The 17,120-nt window shown below is 47.8% G+C and overlaps 1 protein-coding gene across 7 annotated transcripts in view; it reads right to left on the minus strand.

Moving 5' to 3' along the window:
- Positions 1–490: 490 nt before the first annotated feature.
- GRAMD2A (GRAM domain containing 2A) overlaps positions 491–17,120 on the minus strand; it is a gene marked incomplete at its 3' end in the record, with an annotated part of 67,250 nt that continues 50,620 nt past the window's right edge. For 6 of the 7 annotated variants that reach the window (XM_083412182.1, XM_083412179.1, XM_083412184.1 and 3 more), the window contains 6 exons: positions 15,620–15,691; positions 10,295–10,357; positions 8,777–8,933; positions 5,749–5,848; positions 5,532–5,639; positions 491–4,167 (listed from right to left, as the gene is read on the minus strand). In XM_083412182.1, the coding sequence (XP_083268308.1) occupies positions 4,164–4,167; positions 5,532–5,639; positions 5,749–5,848; positions 8,777–8,933; positions 10,295–10,357; positions 15,620–15,691 (504 nt within the window). Of the gene's footprint in view, positions 4,168–5,527; positions 5,640–5,748; positions 5,849–8,776; positions 8,934–10,294; positions 10,358–15,619; positions 15,692–17,120 lie in introns of those variants that run through there. The other variant, XM_083412178.1, reaches the window with a different exon arrangement.

Consider the following 17,120-nt stretch of genomic DNA (forward strand, 5'->3'; position numbering starts at 1 on the left):
GCGTGTGTATGTGCTTAACACTTTCATTGCTGACCAAGGATCTGTTCTTCAGATGTTCAACTCCCATCATCCCTTGCTGGCAGAGGCTTATGGGAGCAGCAGTTCCAACAATACCTAGAGAGCCACATACCGTAAGGGGAAATGTGTGTGCGTCTTATGGAGCGAATACAGGCTGCGCAGCTATCCCATAAGCCAGAACAGCAAGAGGGATTGCTGCTTTCGCTGCGCAGCGATCCCTCTTGCTGTTGTGGCTTCTGGGATGCAGAATATTTTTTTTTTCTTGTTTTCCTCCTCCAAAAACTAGGTGCGTCTTATGGTCTGGTGTGTCTTATAGAGCGAAAAATACGGTATTCCCTCCCACTGCCTTAATGAGAATTCCAAGGGGACTAAAGAGGCTTCAAGGTCTGCTGTGCCTCTGCTGGTGTTTATATCCTCCCACAACTATGAACACATGTCACTTACAGGACAACAAAGCCAGAAAACAACAAGCTTGTAGGATATTTGTGCAATTGTTCTGAACTTTAGAAAAGGAAAGGACAAGGAAAAATAGAATCGTTGCTTACACTGAATAACACTAATGATAATACTTAGTATTTATAGAGCGCTTTTTCAAAGCGCTTTACATTACCGTGAAATCCTTACAACATCCCTGTAAGGTAGGCCAGTACTGTTATTCCCAAAATTAGAGAAAAGAAAGAGGGCTCCCAAGAACTGAGAGACAGCAGCTCACCAAAGGCCAACCAGCAAATTCATAGCTCAGCTGAGATTTGAACTGGGGCCTTCTGGCTCATAGCTCATGCTCCGAACCATTATGCTCGAGCACAGACTTGCAGGAAGTGATAGAAAATGCAGCGCACAACCGCCTTGCTAGAAATCGGGTTTTCTTGGCACTTCCTGGGCCTGGTTGCTCCACCTGCCCCTCAGGCCCTGGACACACAAACACACCTTGTGGTGCCCACTGCCGAGAGCACCAGGACCCCACGGCCAAGACAACTCTCCAGTAATCGGCACACATATTACATTTACCTCCCACGAGATGGGAGATCTGATTAAAAAGAAGAGGAACACCTGAGACGTTATTGCTAAGAAAGAAGCCAACTGGCTGTCCAGCAGCCCAGTAAACTTCTGGCACTGGGAGCAGGGAAAGAAGAGGAGAACACAGACGGGGTGTGCTTCTTCGGAACGACATGCCAGAGCCAGACCCGCTGGGCCTCCTGAACCCTCCATTCTTGCTCATTCAAGCAGTCCTGGAGCTGCAGAAATTACAATACCTGCCCTTGGCCCCCACCAAAAAAATCCCTAGTCATCAGGTCAGCACTGTATGAAAGCTTCCATTTCCCACAGACACACTCACGAGAATACATACAACAGTGTCACCCCAGGGCATTCTGGGAAATTTCGACAGCATCTTCCAGAGGAGCCGGCCCAGCCTCTGTCACTGATTCAAGCACCGCCACAGCCAGATAAACCCACTCAGGCCCTTTACATCCGCACCACACATGTAAAGCACTTTAATACCACTTTATAGGATTCCTCCCCAAAGGAACATGGGAACTGGGGTTGGTTAAGGGTGCTGAGAGTTCTCGGGAGACCCCTGTTCCCCTCGCAGAGTTCCAATTACCCAGAATTCCTAGGGGAAAGGGATTGTTAAACAGCTCTTAAGAACAGTAACTCTATAAGAAGAAGGAGGGGCCTTAGTCCTATTCTAGTGCTCGAACTACAGTTCCCAGGATTCTTTGGGGGAAGCCACAACTGCTATCATAGTTCTGAAAAGTATTTGGTGCGGCTGTGGCCTAGGACTGCCAGTAGTCCCCCTGTCAGATGTGGCGGGCTCCCATCAGAATGCAGCCCCTTCAAACCTGGAACAGTCATAGAATCATAGAATCATAGAGTTGGAAGAGACCACAAGGGCCATCGAGTCCAACCCCCTGCCAAGCAGGAAAGTCCCTAGGTATAAGAACATGTTCCTTTAATGCAGTGCTTTTCAAACTGTGTGCTGAGGGACCCAGGCATTCCCTCAGGCGTGGCTAGAGGATGGCCTTCCTTTCCCTGCAAGTTGCTGGCACGTGGATGCAATTTCCTGGTGCAATCCCAAGATGTTGCTATCTGAAGCGAAGCACCAAACACAAAGGGCTAACACGCCCCCCTGCCTCCATCTACCCCACCCCCAGCTAAATTCTGCCCCCTCCCCAAGCAGCTCCTCTGGCTTGCTGCACAGTCGCCACACTGAGCCCTGAGACCAGTACATGTCACCCGAGATGACCCAGGAACATGCGCCGAAATCTTTACACGCCACTCAAAGTGGTCCTCTGGAAGATGTGAAGGAACGTTCCCGGCAGGCCAGACCACAAGGAAAGGGTTCCCAGAAAGCAGGAAGTTTGAAAAGCAACGCCATTAAACCCCAAGAGGGTTCCAGATCCCTTAACGTCCAGGGCCCACTTCCTCCTGAAAGGGATTGTTCCCAAAGTGGTCTGCTTGCTCTGTATTCGAAGGCCACACACTAGCTCACACACTCGTTCATTCATTCAGTCTGTGCTGGAGAGGCGTTTTTCATGTGGCCTCAAGTCCACCTTGGAGAACTTTGCTTGCAAAGACAACCAGCTTCTTCAGCATAGTCCTCACTCTCACGGGCCAGGATCCTGGCTTCTCGGTGATCCAGTGGGGATTCTCACAGCTACCCATCAGGGTTCTTCCGATGTTCTTAACTGCTCCCTGGATTTCTGCCTCCATGGTTCTACCCTTGGCCAACTCTCCCAGTTTGTCCAGGGCAGTAGCACTGATGGGAGCAGACAAACCCTCTCCCCCTGCCCCCAACCACTGCCCAAGTCATCTATACAAGCCATTCAAGGCTTCCATGGCTAGGGATGGCTGACTCCATGCCTGTATATGAATTGGCCTCTCAAGGGCTTGGGGTTCAGAGATTTGCCTTGTGTTGTTGTGCTGCAGAATGACGGAAGGGGGCACAGCCTTGGCTCCACCTGCTTCCGCGGAGAGAGCTGGCACATCTGCAAAGGGCCAAAAACCTCCCCAACGACAAAGAAATGGAGCGATCAGCTTGCTTTATCCCAGCCAAGCCCCCTGTCTCTGCTTCCTCATGTCAGTGCCAAGCTGCAAAGCCCTTGGGTTAAGTGGGGCAGACCCACGTAAAGTGCTTTGAGGGCCACAGTCATATCTGTCCCCAGAAAGTGCATACCCATGGCGTCTTTCCATGAGTGTTCAGGGCCTGCCTGGCATTTCACAGGGTCCCTTAGCTGAACGTTGCTGCAGCGGTTACAGTAATTTTGCAGGGCCACAAGAATTGCTCCAGCAGCATTCCCTGGACAACAGGAATCCTGTTAGTGCAAGAAGATGGATTCTAATGGAGATGATTTCACTGCCCTGGGCAAAGGATAATTCCGTCTTCCTTCCAAGGCAGAGCTTTTCGCTGCAGCAAAAAAAATCCAACCCCAACTTTCTCCTGCTGCCCCTTTCCTCCAGGGGAAAGAAAGCAGCGAGAACTAGCAGCAGTCCAGAGTCCTCCTAGAAGAGAACCCAGCTACTTCTTCAGACCTTGCTAGGATGCATTAGGATGCGAAAGAGGACCAGCCACAACAGTTAGCTGGCGGTAACAGTCAGCCCTTCTGGAGCAAAGCCCCGGGAAGACATTGCAGTTTTGAAATACAAAGCTGAGCCTCAGAGGAAGCCCTGCAGTTCCAAATTTTCTTGCCACTCTAGAGAGCAAGCTACCCAACGTCTTCAGTGGCTGAAGAGCCTTTGGAAGGTATGGGCAGAGACACCATCAATGGAGACCCTATTGCACTGGGAACCCTTGGCAACTCTCACAAGCACCACTGCTGCCCATGTACAGCCAGTTCGGCAGCCGCACAGTCCTCTCTAGATGTTGCTGGACTCCCGCCAACAGCCAGGGACGATGGACGTCATCGCCCAACAACATCTGGAAGCTGCTGCATTGGCTACTGTTGGCCAAGCGTCCCAATGGGTTGCTGACGGCAAGAAAGCACTTCTAGATTTCGCCACTGGAAGCAGAGAGCTTTGGTCCAGGAGGAGCACAGAGTATGGGGCTCATTTGTTCTGGCTTCACAGCAGGCGTGTTGACTCCTTGGACACAGCGCAGATCTATGCGGGCGCTGTTTTCTCCATTGTTGTCTCTATTGAGCCCACAGTCACCTGTCAGAAACAGACAAAGAAGCCATTGTTAGCAGGCTCTGAACCAATCCTATGGGAAACCTGACTGCCCCACAAATGGCAAGAGAACTTCTCCTGATTTAATGCAGCTCCTTGTTTGTGTGTGTTCAGGGCCGGCCCTAATATTAGGCAGAGTGAAGTGTCTGCTTAATGAAGCTGATGCGAGCCACCATGAAAAGGCATCAAGCTGTTAGTTACTTAATTTTTTACTATTGCATATTTACTGCTATGAAGAGGTGCCTATGGCATCACTTGCTTATTTACTTCAGTTATTTGTACACGGCCCTTCATTTCAGAGCAAAATCAAGGTGGTTTGCAAGACCACAAGACAACAGCAATATCTAAAAGGTACCAACTTGGCTGGCCTTGAGTTCTCTGCACCTTAACTTGGGAGTGGGAACAGGGGAGATATGTCACAATTTGCTGCTCCACCTCTGCAGCAAAAATATTTTGGACCAGTCCGGCATGGACGCATGTGCATTAAAAGAAAGTTCCAGGGTTAATGACTCAAGTCAAAGGACCTTTTTGAGGCAATTAATGATATGCATTCAAGGGAACTAAAGCTCACTTGGGGGGAGAGAGGGAAATTCCAGTAATCATCTCAACTCAGTACAACTCAAGTCTTTGTCCATGCCTAACATCTGTGCTCCCACCTCGAGGAATATGATACCACCCACATCCCAGTCCATAAAAGGAAACAAGTCCAGATGCAGAATTGCCTTTTGGCAGTGGCAGGAGCAGGAATCAAGTAAACATTCATTGAAATGTGCACAATTTATTCCAGCCAGGAACTGGGATATTCTACTGCAGAATTGGGATTTTGAGAAGCAGTCTAAGCAGAAGAACAGAATCATAGAATTGTGGAGTTGGAAGGGACTGCAAGGGCCATATAGTCCAATGCACTGCAATGCAGGGATCGTTTGCCCAATGTGGGGCTTCCACAAGTCACCAACTATTAGTAGCAGTAGTAACATTGGCCACAGGCTATGCTTTGCTGCCACTAAAGCTGGTGTCAATTGGCCCTTTAAAAAGAGAGACATTCACAAGCTACATTAAGCAATGCTGAACCTTTGCTTATAGCAGAAATAGAAAGCCTGTGGGTCCCTCCAGACCTGTCGCTGGACTTCATCTCCCCTCATCCCTGACCACTGGCCATGCATGATGGCAGCTGAAGTCCAAAAGCATCCAGACCAGCCCTGCAGGGTCCCCATCCCTGCCTCATGTGGCGACCAAGAGCATCTTTCAGTATTGGCATAATGAGAACAGAAAGTTATCCATCCCATCTTCCAGACCCCGAGAAAGGGCTCCTCTGCAGACACTCGCTGGGCTTCGGAAGGCTTTCCTACCTCCGGGGCACACGCGAGAGATAGTCCCGGTTCAAAGAGCAGAGCTGCTGCTCCAGGCGGAAGATGCGAAAAGCCAGGTAGGAGGAGGAGACCACCAGGAGGCAGATCCTGAGGAAGCAGAGACAAAACGGAGAGGCACCGTTGAGCTCAGAGTCAGAAAACCAACCCAGAGATAAGATAGGAATTGGGAGGGTGGGGGGAATGTCGGCAGGCTTACAAGACAATGAAGATTTTCAGCAGCTGATAATCAGATGGCCTCAACTCTGCTTGGTAGCTCTGCTCCACCTCCAACTCCTCTTCAGTGTTTATTGCACTTTCTAGAATAATAATAAAAAGGCATCAGGCACTCAGATATTAAAACTATATATAATGCAAACACACACAGAGGGTGAGATCCAATGCAGTGTGAGTGGGCATCTGCTAGCACAGTGCTGGGGAAATTTTTAGCCCTCCAGGTTGTTGGACTACAATTCCCATCAGCAAGCATGGCCTATGGCCCGGGATGATGTGAGTTGTAGTTGTAGCTGTGAGTTGTGAGTTGTGAGTTGTAATTCAGCAACATCTGATTCAGGGACAGGGCAAAAACTCACCATCTCTGCCCTAGCCCAACAGGGCTATTCTCGCCAACCTTTATGCCTTCTATGCCCCTGCAACATCAGTTTTGGAAGGTTAGGAGACACTTGAGATCTGGGGAAATATTTTTGTTGAAGAGTAAGGTAAAAGGTAAAGGACGCCCAGACAATTAAGTCCAGTCAAAATCGATTATGGGGTTGTGGCGCTCGTCTCCCTTTCAGGCCGAGGGAGCCAGTGTTTGTCCATAGACAGCTTTCTGGGTCATGTGGCCAGCAAGACTAAGCTGCTTCTGGTGCAACGGGACACCGTGACAGAAACCAGAGCGCACAGAAACACCATTTACCTTCCCACCGCAGCAGTACCTATCTATCTACATGCACTAGTGTGCTTTCGAAGAGAGGTTTCTTTTCAGATTTTTTTTTTTATTTAACTATAGCCAAATGAAATCGCAAACAGTCCACCAGTGGGCTAGTTCCACACATGCATGGAAGTGTGTGAAGGTTCACCAAATTAAAGATTGGGTAAAACAGCGGTTAGAATACCCATTGCATGGTTTTGGTTACACCTTGAGCAATACAGAAGGTAAAGGTAAAGGTAAAGGTAAAGGTACCCCTGCCCATACGGGCCAGTCTTGACAGACTCTAGGGTTGTGCGCCCATCTCACTCAAGGAGGCCAAGGGCCAGCGCTGTCCGAAGACACTTCCGGGTCACGTGGCCAGCGTGACATCGCTGCTCTGGCGAGCCAGAGCCGCACACAGAAACGCCGTTTACCTTCCCGCTAGTAAGCGGTCCCTATTTATCTATTTGCACCCAGGGGTGCTTTCGAACTGCTAGGTTGGCAGGCGCTGGGACCGAACAGCGGGAGCGCATCCCGCCGCGGGGATTTGAACCGCCGACCTTTCGATCGGCAAGCCCTAGGCACTGAGGCTTTAACCCACAGCGCCACCCGCGTCCCTAATACAGAAGGTAGAGATTAATTATATTAAATCCTATCTTTCAGACAGGAATTTTATATATGCAGGACCAGAATATTAAAAAGCCAATCAAAATGTGCAAGCAAATATTTGAATTTTTGTTGCTGCAGCACACCTCCTTCAACAAGCAGTTAATACTGCCTTGCTGCTTTCCTTTGAACAACATGGACACGGGACAAAAATATTTTAGAGATGAAATTTTAAAAGCTATCTTTAACAATAAAAGGGGGTTGCATAAAATTGGGCCCACAATACTGAGTGCACAGCTCCTGGTGGATCCAAGGGGTGCATTTTCAGCTCAGCTGCACACAACTGAGAACACAGCACAGAGACTTAAAGCCGACTATTGCATTTGCGCCTGGGTAGAAACTCCGATTTGCGACTGGTGCTTCTGCCCTGTGGAAAAGGCTGCTTTGTGGGCTACCCAGCAGCAAAGAGGTGGTAGCCGTCCCTACTGTCGGGCAAAGGTCACTAGGGCTTCAGAAAGCGCAAATAAGTCCCACATGAAGGCTGTATGTTTTTGGATAGTAACAACCCGCCATCTAAAACAAATTTTTGTACAAGAATTCTGAGAAGGAAATGGTTTTGTTTGCATCCATGTGGCCGCTGACAGGATGAACTGCCCCGGGCGTCTGAAGCGAAATGGAAGAGCATGAACAAAGAGCATGGCCATCTGTGCGCAGCCGACACATGGATGCACTCAGGAGGGACGTGATGGGGCGGCTGGCATGACGGAGATTACATGGGGCAATAGAGACGCAGCTTATGTCCTTGGGACAGCTGAACAGTCGGTGCTGCTGCCAGGACAGCTGTTAGATCAGGCGGGGCAAAGGAAGCTCTGCTTGAGAGTCCGCAGATTGTTCCCTATTGAAGGAGAATTACATGAAGATGATGTACAGATGGTATACGACACCAGTGCAGATAGGGGAAATGTACAAAACTAGTTCAAATATATGTTGGAAGTGTAAGGAAAAGGAGGGGACATTTTATCTTATGTGGTGGGATTGTAAGGTAATTAATTTTTGGGGGGAAATGATATACAACGAATTGAAGAAAATGTTCCATTTAACATTTGTTAATAAAACCAAGGCATTTTGGGGGGGGGTTGTAGGGAAAGACCTGCCAAAAAAGTTGAAAAACGTTTTAATGTATGCGACAACGGCCACGAGAGTTCTGGTAGCACAAGGATGGAAGACTGAAGAAACCCCAACTAAAGAATCGTGGCAAGAAAAATTGATGGACTATGCAGAACTGGCAAAACTGACATATAAGCTATGGGACAAGGATAACTGTGACTTTAAAGATGAATGGGAACCCTTTACAAAGTATCTGGAGACGCAACAAAGCGAACTGGACTCCTTGGCTGGCTTTGAACAAACATTCACAAACTTTTTATTGATGATAATAATCAGCTAAATAGTTTGAGGATCTATACAACTTTGTAACATGCAGAAAACAGCATTTTTAGAGAAACCAAAGACTGGAACTGAGGGAAGTCGGGGGTGGGGGTGGGTGGATTTTGTGTGGGAGGGGGGAGGGAGGAAAAATGGGGGGGGGCAAGGATGATACGTTTTTGGATAATATGTCCTGTTATAATTTTGAATAAAAAAAAATTAAAAACGAGAGAGTCCGCAGGTGCCAGACAAAAAACATGCAGCGGCACCAAGGGCCTTTTCCCAGCCTCCTGCTGCCCCATACCTGATACTAGGGGCTCCTCCGAGTTACAAGAGCTCTCCTTTGTGCTGAGGCTGCTGATAGATGCCCGGTGGATGCACTGGAAGCCTGCATCTGGGAGGGCCAGGGACAACGAAGCCGGCGAGCCCTTCCTCCACTTCACTTCTGGGACAATCACCTCCTGTGGAAGGCACGGAATGCGGGTTAGTTGGCTGCAGGAAGGAGCCACGATCTTTCACTGCAGTGTCAACCTACAGGCAGAGCTAACACAGCAAGAGGTTTGTCAACAAAGCCTGCTAGGCTAGTTCTTCCCGGTGCAACACTGCCCCCTCCTGGACATTGTGAGCCTTCTCCTCTGGGGAGAAGTCATAACTCCGTGGCAGAGCACCAGTTTTGCATGCGGATAGTCCCAAATTCAATCCCTTAAAGAAGGTGCCCTTCAGTACTTTGAGGCAATGCAGGTAGCCAGGCTTAGAGGCCCAGCTTTAGTAGTTATAATTTATGCCAATAAACGTGGTTCAGAGATAACAGCAATAAGCAGGCTCACCCGTGCAAAACAAGTATGCTACTAATTGGGTTGCAGCCAACTAAAATTCTACTCCAAGGAGACCCGCTGAAATCAATAGGTCTATGTCAATAATGCCCGTTTATTTCAATGATTCTACGCCGAGTAATACTAATGTTGGATACAACTCAGTATATTTAACTTAGCACTGCATTGGATACAACTCATAACGTATATATACAGCATACCCAGACAGTATGGGTCATAATCCCATGTTGGACCTACTCAAGAGCAGACCCATCGAAATTAATGGATCTAAGAGAGGCTTGTTCACTAACTTCGGTGGGTCTGTTCTGAATAGGACTAGCATTGAATGCCATCCTAAATATTCTTACAATATCCAGATAGTATGTCTTGATAGTATATACTGTGGTATGGTATGGTTTGGACCTAGGTAAAGGTAGAGCAGGGGTAGGCAACCTAAGGCCCGTGGGCCAGATGCGGCCCAAACGCCTTCTCAATCCAGCCCGCGGACGGTCTGGGAATCAGCGTGATTTTACATGAGCAGAATGTGTGCTTTATTTAAAATGCATCTCTGGGTTATTTGTGGGACATAGGAATTCGTTCACCCCCCCCCCCAAAAAAAATAGTCCCGTCCCCGACAAGGTCTGAGGGACAGTGGACTGGCTCACGGTTGGAAAAGGTTGCTGACCCCTGAGGTAGAGGATCCCTGGACAGTTAAATCCAGTCAAAGGTAACTATGGGATGCAGAGCTCATCTCGCTTTCAGGCTGAGGGAGACGGTGTTTGTTCACAGACAGATTTCTGGGTCATGTGGCCAGAGGACTAAATCGCTTCTGGTGCAACGGATCACTGTGATGGAAGCCAGAGCGCATGGAAAGGCGGTTTACCTTCCCACTGTAGTGGTACCTATTTATCTACTTGCACTGGCATGCTTTCAAACTGCTAGGTTGGCAGGAGCAGGGACTGAGCAACCGGAGCTCATCACCATAGTGGGGATTCAAGAGAACATCTTACCAGTGAAACCGTGTCAGGCTCTTCAGTCAGTTCCTTCAAGCTCAGGCTCTTTTTGCTTGAGACCTGCAGAGAGAATGAGGCATTAACAGATGAGTTTCTCTACGGAGGCGCCACTCGCTTTAAGGGTCTCCGGAAGGATGTGCAAACAAACCGAAGGGCAGTTTCTCGTGGGCTGGATCCTGAAGCTTCAACCACTCCCACTGCGCCCCCAAGAGCTGACTGAGCAGCCTGTATTGCATCACCAGTTCTCAGGGACTGTAAGACTCTTGTCATGACCTAACCCCACATATCTCTCTTAAGACTCGTAGCATTTTAACTATTAGCCACATTGGGAAAATACCAGCATCGTTCCCCTTCTGCACCCAAGGCTGTGCTGTGTCTACAGACTATATAGTGTATGTAATAAACCTGGACCAGAAAGCCGTGTGAGTAACACTGCTAGTTCTCTAGCTGCAACGATAAACCTTGACATCACCTCTCTTATTATTTCAAAATTAGCAACCAGGGAGAGCTGATCCAGATCAGGACCAGAGGGAGGGAGGGTTGACTTTTCCCTCTGTCCTATTTCCCTGCCCAAAATCACCCACCCCCCTCTCAAAGTTACCATTCCACACATGTACCAGATGCAACCACATCAAATACTGATTTAATTCACACCTGCTTCTTGGGAGAAAAGCAATGACAAACCTAGACAGCATCTTAAAAAGTAGAGACATCTCCTTGCCAACAAAGGTCCGTATAGTAAAAGCTAAGGTTTTCCCAGTAGTGATGTATGGAAGTGAGAGCTGGACCATAAAGAAGGCTGATCACCAAAGAATGGATGCTTTTGAATTATGGCGCTGGAGGAGACTCTTGAGAGTCCCATGGACTGCAAGAAGATCAAACCTCTCCATTCTGAAGGAAATCAGCCCTGAGTGCTCACTGGAAGGACAGATCCTGAAGCTGAGGCTCCGATACTTTGGCCACCTCATGAGAAGAGAAGACTCCCTGGAAAAGATCCTGATGTTGGGAAAGATGGAGGGCACAAGGAGAAGGGGACACCAGAGGACAAGATGGTGGGACAGTGTTCTCGAAGCTACCAGCATGAGTTTGACCAAACTGCAGGAGGGAGTGGAAGACAGGAGTGCCTGGCGAGCTCTGGTCCAGGGGGTCACGAAGAGGCGGACACGACTAAACGACTAAACAACAACAATATCATTGAGTAGGACCGGTAACTTCAGAATGGGTCTGTCTAGCTTAAATGAGGGGCACAAACTATTTCATGGCACAGTATCTAGCAGGTTTGACAAAAGTCCTCATTGTTTCTTAAGAGAAAGTCATGGAAAGTTGCCTTTGTTTTCAGTTATACTTTTTTGTATTTTAACTGGTCTCTGTATTATTGCACCAAAAATCCAGTAAGAAATAATTGAAAGAAAGCCATGCTGAGCTCCTGAACTGAGAGGTCCATAGCTCAGTGGCAGAGCACATGCAACTCCAGGAGTGGGGGAAATCTCAGCAAGGTGACCTAATGTGGCCCTCCAGGCCTCTCCATGTGGCCCTTAGGGATCTCCTTAGATCACAAACACACCTCTCCCAGCCCTGCACCATGACTTTCCTGAGCGCTGTTTCCTGGCTGACATGGATCCTTGAACTATGCCTCTGGAGACAGGATGTGTGTGAGCCGAAATCTGACTTACTTCTGTAGCTGCAGTGCTGGCTGCTCTACAAGGTGCTGCAATGAATTGGTTGCTCCACCCACTCGTGCCTCTGGCCACACAAACCATTTGAATGGCTATGGCAATTAACTTGGGGGGCAACCCCCTCAAATCTTTTATTGGGGGGACCGAAGGGACCTCAGCTCCTAGGAGTTGGCTCCTATGCCCCCCCCCAAATGTCCACGAGGCAAAAAACGGCTGGAAAGGGTTCCCCATTCCTGAGTTAGGAGGACCAGAGATCGGAAACTCCTTTTATTAAGACTCCAGAGAGCCACTGCCACGCACAGCCCTGTGGTTCCATCTACACCATGAATTTAAAGCTCCTGGCTTCCCCCAAATAGTCCCTGGAACTGTAATTTGCCCCTCACAGAGCAGCAATACACAGCACCCTTAGCAAACTACAGTCATGCGCTTTAAATGGGTGGTGTGGATGGGGCCAAAGGTGGTTCGGTGGTTTGACTGTTGTAAACAAAATAATAATAATAATAATAATAATAATAATAATAATTTTTTATTTATACCCCCGCCCTCCCCAGCCAAGGTCGGGCTCAGAGCGGCTTACAAGCAATAATAAAAACAAGATGAATGATTACAACTTAAAAACAAAAGTAAAGTACACATTAAAATAATGGAACATTAAAATATTAAAATGTAGCCTCATCGCAGGAGGAGAAAGGAAAAGAAAAAAGAAAGAGAGGGAGGGAGGGAATCAAATTGGCTCCAAGCCAAAGGCCAGGCGGAACAACTCTGTCTTACAGGGCCTGCGGAAAGAAATCAGATCCTGCAGGGCCCTGGTCTCATGAGGCAGAGCGTTCCACCAGACCGGAGCCAGAGTTGAAAAGGCCCTGGCTCTGGTTGAAGCCAATCTAACTTCCTTAGGGCCTGGGACCACTAGGGTGTTGCTATTTATGGACCTTGAGGCTCTCCGTGGGGCATACCAGGAGAGGCGGTCCCATAGGTACGAGGGGCCTAGGCCGCGAAGGGCTTAATAAATTTAATAAATTTAAGGTATTTTATATATATATATATATACATATATATACACACACACACACACATATATATATATATATATATATATATATATATATATATATATATATATATAAAAAATAAATGTTCGTAAATGTACCAACCAAGCACAAACATAGATATGTGGCCCACATGTCTGGAGCAGCACAGGAAGACTGTCCTGAAACCTTTTTTGACTCCCAAACTGACCAAATGTTTTGTCTGCAAGGAGGGAGGGCAGGAATTGGGTAATCACCATTTCAAAGAAATGGGCAGACTACCAGGAAAGGCAATCAGATAAGGCATTATCAGATAACCTGGCAGACAGGAAAAACAACAACATTCAAATTTCTGTTGTAGACCACCTTTTCCGTGATGAAGGTATGATGTTTGTGGGGGGTGGTCTTGGGTTACACCCCTTCTGTGATGTATGTATGATGTATGGAGGGGTGGTCTTGAGCTCCAGGGCAGGGAATTTAAAATGTCTATATAAGGGCAGGCACACCTTGGTTCTGGGTCCTCCTCCGTCCTCCTGCATGTGAGGGGAGCACCCTGTTGCAACAGCTTTAATAAAGATCAGGCTTACTAGCTGCTTTGCTTCTCAATATTCTCTGGTTGGCCTCTGTTATTTTCTCCTACCAATAAGGAACCCACGTAAGGACTCTATACGGGCTCTTGGATACCCCATAAGGGCAAAAGGGCAGATTTTGTTTACAACATGACTTTGGTGCAAAGTGACTCCATGCACTCACATGGCCATCAAGGGCAAAGTTGGAAAAGGAATATTTGTCCTTCAGAAGGGGTTTTAAAGTGTCTCCCGTGCATTCTGTCGCCCAGCTAGCATGCTTTTGTAGTCATGAAAGGCCTGGCTGTATTTCAAGAAAACCTCAAAACAAAAGCCTCATCCAGACAAACAAAAGGAGAGTTTTCCATGAACAAAAACACCCTAGGACTGCTTGGGAGGAGCTCGGGGCAGGGGGGTGATCCTAAGATCCCAGTAAAACGATCTGCTCCTCTGCCACAACACCAGCCAGAAATAGAACCAGCTGAAGCTTGTGACCAGAGTTATCTAATTCACGTCCTATGACTACCAATTGTGAAGTGAGGAAATGGCACAGTGCCCGTCTGAGAGACAGGCCGGCTAAGAAGCAAGGAGGGAAGGACTAAATGTTAGCTAAGTGCCCCCCCCCCTTCTGCCGGCCGAGCAAGGAACGAAATGTACTCCAGACAAATCAGACAAGCTTTTAGAGCGTTAATTGCCTAGTTACCTACCGAAAGCAGACCTTCAGGCCAGTGCAACCCAAACATTGGGTTGTTAAGGCATCCCGCAAGATGCCATCGCCACCAACTCCTGATTCTCTCTCAAGATTGCAGGACTCTGTGTGTTCTTCTCTGGGTATCGTGAGAGGGAAGTGGGGGAAGAGTCTTGGGACAAAACCTGAGTTTTAAAATAGTTGTTTTTGCTTCTGCAAAGTGATCCCCACTTACTTTTTACGCAGGATGGAGAGAGATAGCTGCCTCGTACGCACTTGGCTCACAAATGCAAACTTACGAGGAGTGGCAAATAGACAAAAACAGCCTTTAGTTGGCCCTTCGAATCTTTCTTGGACTCCCATTCAGTGTGGATAATGGTTAGGGATAATGGGAGGTATCCTGCGGCAGCAGGTCTCCCCGCTCTGCTTAATGGAAGTGCCATGCTTTCAAAGCTAGCCCTTCTATTAGACAGAGGCAACTCACCTTGGGCAACCGTTTTGGGGAAGCCATTAATGAAGAAAATCATGTGTAAGATTTTTTTTTAAATCCCATGGATATAATGACTGCAAAAGGGCTACAAGCAGTAAGTGATCCCTACTCAGTAATCTGTCCTTTTATTTTCAAATCCTGTAACTTTTTGAATCCTATATAACATTTATAACAAAACATTGGTTTTGTTTTTTAAGTTTTTACAAAATTGTTGCTTGCAAAATCGAATTAACAACAATAAAGGTAAAGGTAAAGGGACCCCTGACCATTAGGTCCAGTTGTGACCGACTCTGAGGTTGCAGTGCTCATCTCGCTTTATTGGCCGAGGGAGCCGGCGTTTGTCCGCAGACAGCTTCCGGGTCATGTGGCCAGCATGACTAAGCCGCTTCTGGCGAACCAGAGCAGCGCACGGAAACGCCGTTTACCTTCCCGCCAGAGCGGTACCTATTTATCTACTTGCACTTTGACGTGCTTTCGAACTGCTAGGTTGGCAGGAGCAGGGACCGAGCAACAGGAGCTCACCCCGTCACGGGGATTCGAACTACCGACCTTCTGATCAGCAAGTCCTAGGCCATAGCAGAAATGTTTTTTCATTTTTTTAAGGTATGGTATAATAAGAAGGGTTTTACCTGGCAATGGAAAGGATAGCAGGGAGAGATTTCCATACCTGGGGGTGCCACCACCAAGAAAACCCTCTCCCTTCTTGTTGCCACCAACCTCTCAACTTAAATGGCAGGACGCCCAAGGACCATCGCAATGGACAGGCTTTTAAAAGCGAGCTCCTCCATAGCCTGGATCTTTTGACCCTTTGCTGAGAGCAGCTGACCAATTCTTTTAAGTGATACCATGAGGGCTGTCAGGGAGGGAGTGGAAGTACCTGCAAGTGGGTGCAGACTCTCCGCAGCACATCGTACACACTGTCTCTAGAGATCAGGGACACGAAGATGTACTGGAAACAAAACAAAAATCAGGAGCAGTGAATAATCATGGTGCAAGCAGCAAAGTTTGAAGCACAGCTGCTGGCCAGGCTGATTCAGCATTTGCACGTTTAAAGACACACACACACACACACACACACACACACACACACACGGATATTAACATGCCCCCTTCAGAGGGCACTTGCAAAGAACTGGTAAGCCTGCAAGCTTCAGAGGCTTCATAGAACCTTTTATACAAGCCATATCCACCCCAAACATTTCAAGCGCTATGATATCACTTTGACCCGTCATGGCTTCCCCCAGAGAATCCTGGAAGGTGTAGTTTGTTAAGGATGCTGAGAGTTGTTAGGGGACTCCCTATTCCCCTTGCATACCTACAATTCCCAGAGTGCCTTAATAATCAATCCCTCTTCCCAAAGAATTCTGGGAATAATTTCTCATTGAGTCCTAACAACTCTCAGCAACCTTAACAAACTACACTTCCCAGGATTCTCTGGGGGAAAGCCATGACAGGTTAAAGTGTTGTCATAGTGCTCTGGTGGAGAGAAGACCTTATTTATTCTATTTTTAATGGTGCCTTTCGCACAGGAAGCTCAGGGAACATGCTCCCCTCCATTTATCCTCACAACAACCCAAGTAGCAATAGGCCCATGACTACCTGCCACCTTCGTCACCTACCCCCAAGGGACCGTTGTAACCAGCTGCCCTGCAAGGACATCACCAGGGCTCACTGAGCCTGCGATGAGACTCCGGCAGACCCAGCAAGGCTCCAGAAGCAAGGCTGCATTACGCCAGACCTCCTGGGGCCTCTTTCTGAAATGCCAGCAGCCCGTCCGCAATGGGTGGCTTGAAATGGAAGCCACGCATGCATCTGGAAGCGTTTCATGAGTTTCAGTTTTGGAAAACCCATCAGGCGGCTGCCAAAATAGCAAAAGTTCATTTAGCCGTGGTGAACATGCCTAGTTCGAAAAACCACATTCCATCCACCCCTGCTCTTCTAGGGTTTCAACCAGAGGCGTAGCCTTCATTTCCTGTGCTCAAGTTGCTGTGCAATTTTATGGACATTGTTTCATGTTATTTATTCTGAATCATAAGCTGTTGCCACAAAACTTAACTTTTTCTTAATCGAAAGGCAGGGTTAGAATGTTTTAAAACCAGGGATGGGGAACCTGTGTCCCGTCAGATGCTGTATGGCAGGCATGGGGAACCTCTGGTCCTCCAGATGTAGGTGGACTACAACTCCCATGAACCTCAGAAAGCCCAGACAGCTCAGGAACATTTGGAGGAATAATAACAATAATAATTTTTATTTATACACCACCCTCCCTGGCCAGAGTTGGGCTCAGGGCGGCTAACACCAGTAAAATTACAATAAAAACATAATGGTGGGGGGAACCAATTTAAAATGCAGGTTAAAATGCAATTTAAAATGCAGCC

This window comes from Podarcis tiliguerta (genome assembly GCF_965153285.1).
Source record: "Podarcis tiliguerta genome assembly, chromosome: 14".
Classification (NCBI taxonomy): Eukaryota; Metazoa; Chordata; class Lepidosauria; order Squamata; family Lacertidae; genus Podarcis; species Podarcis tiliguerta.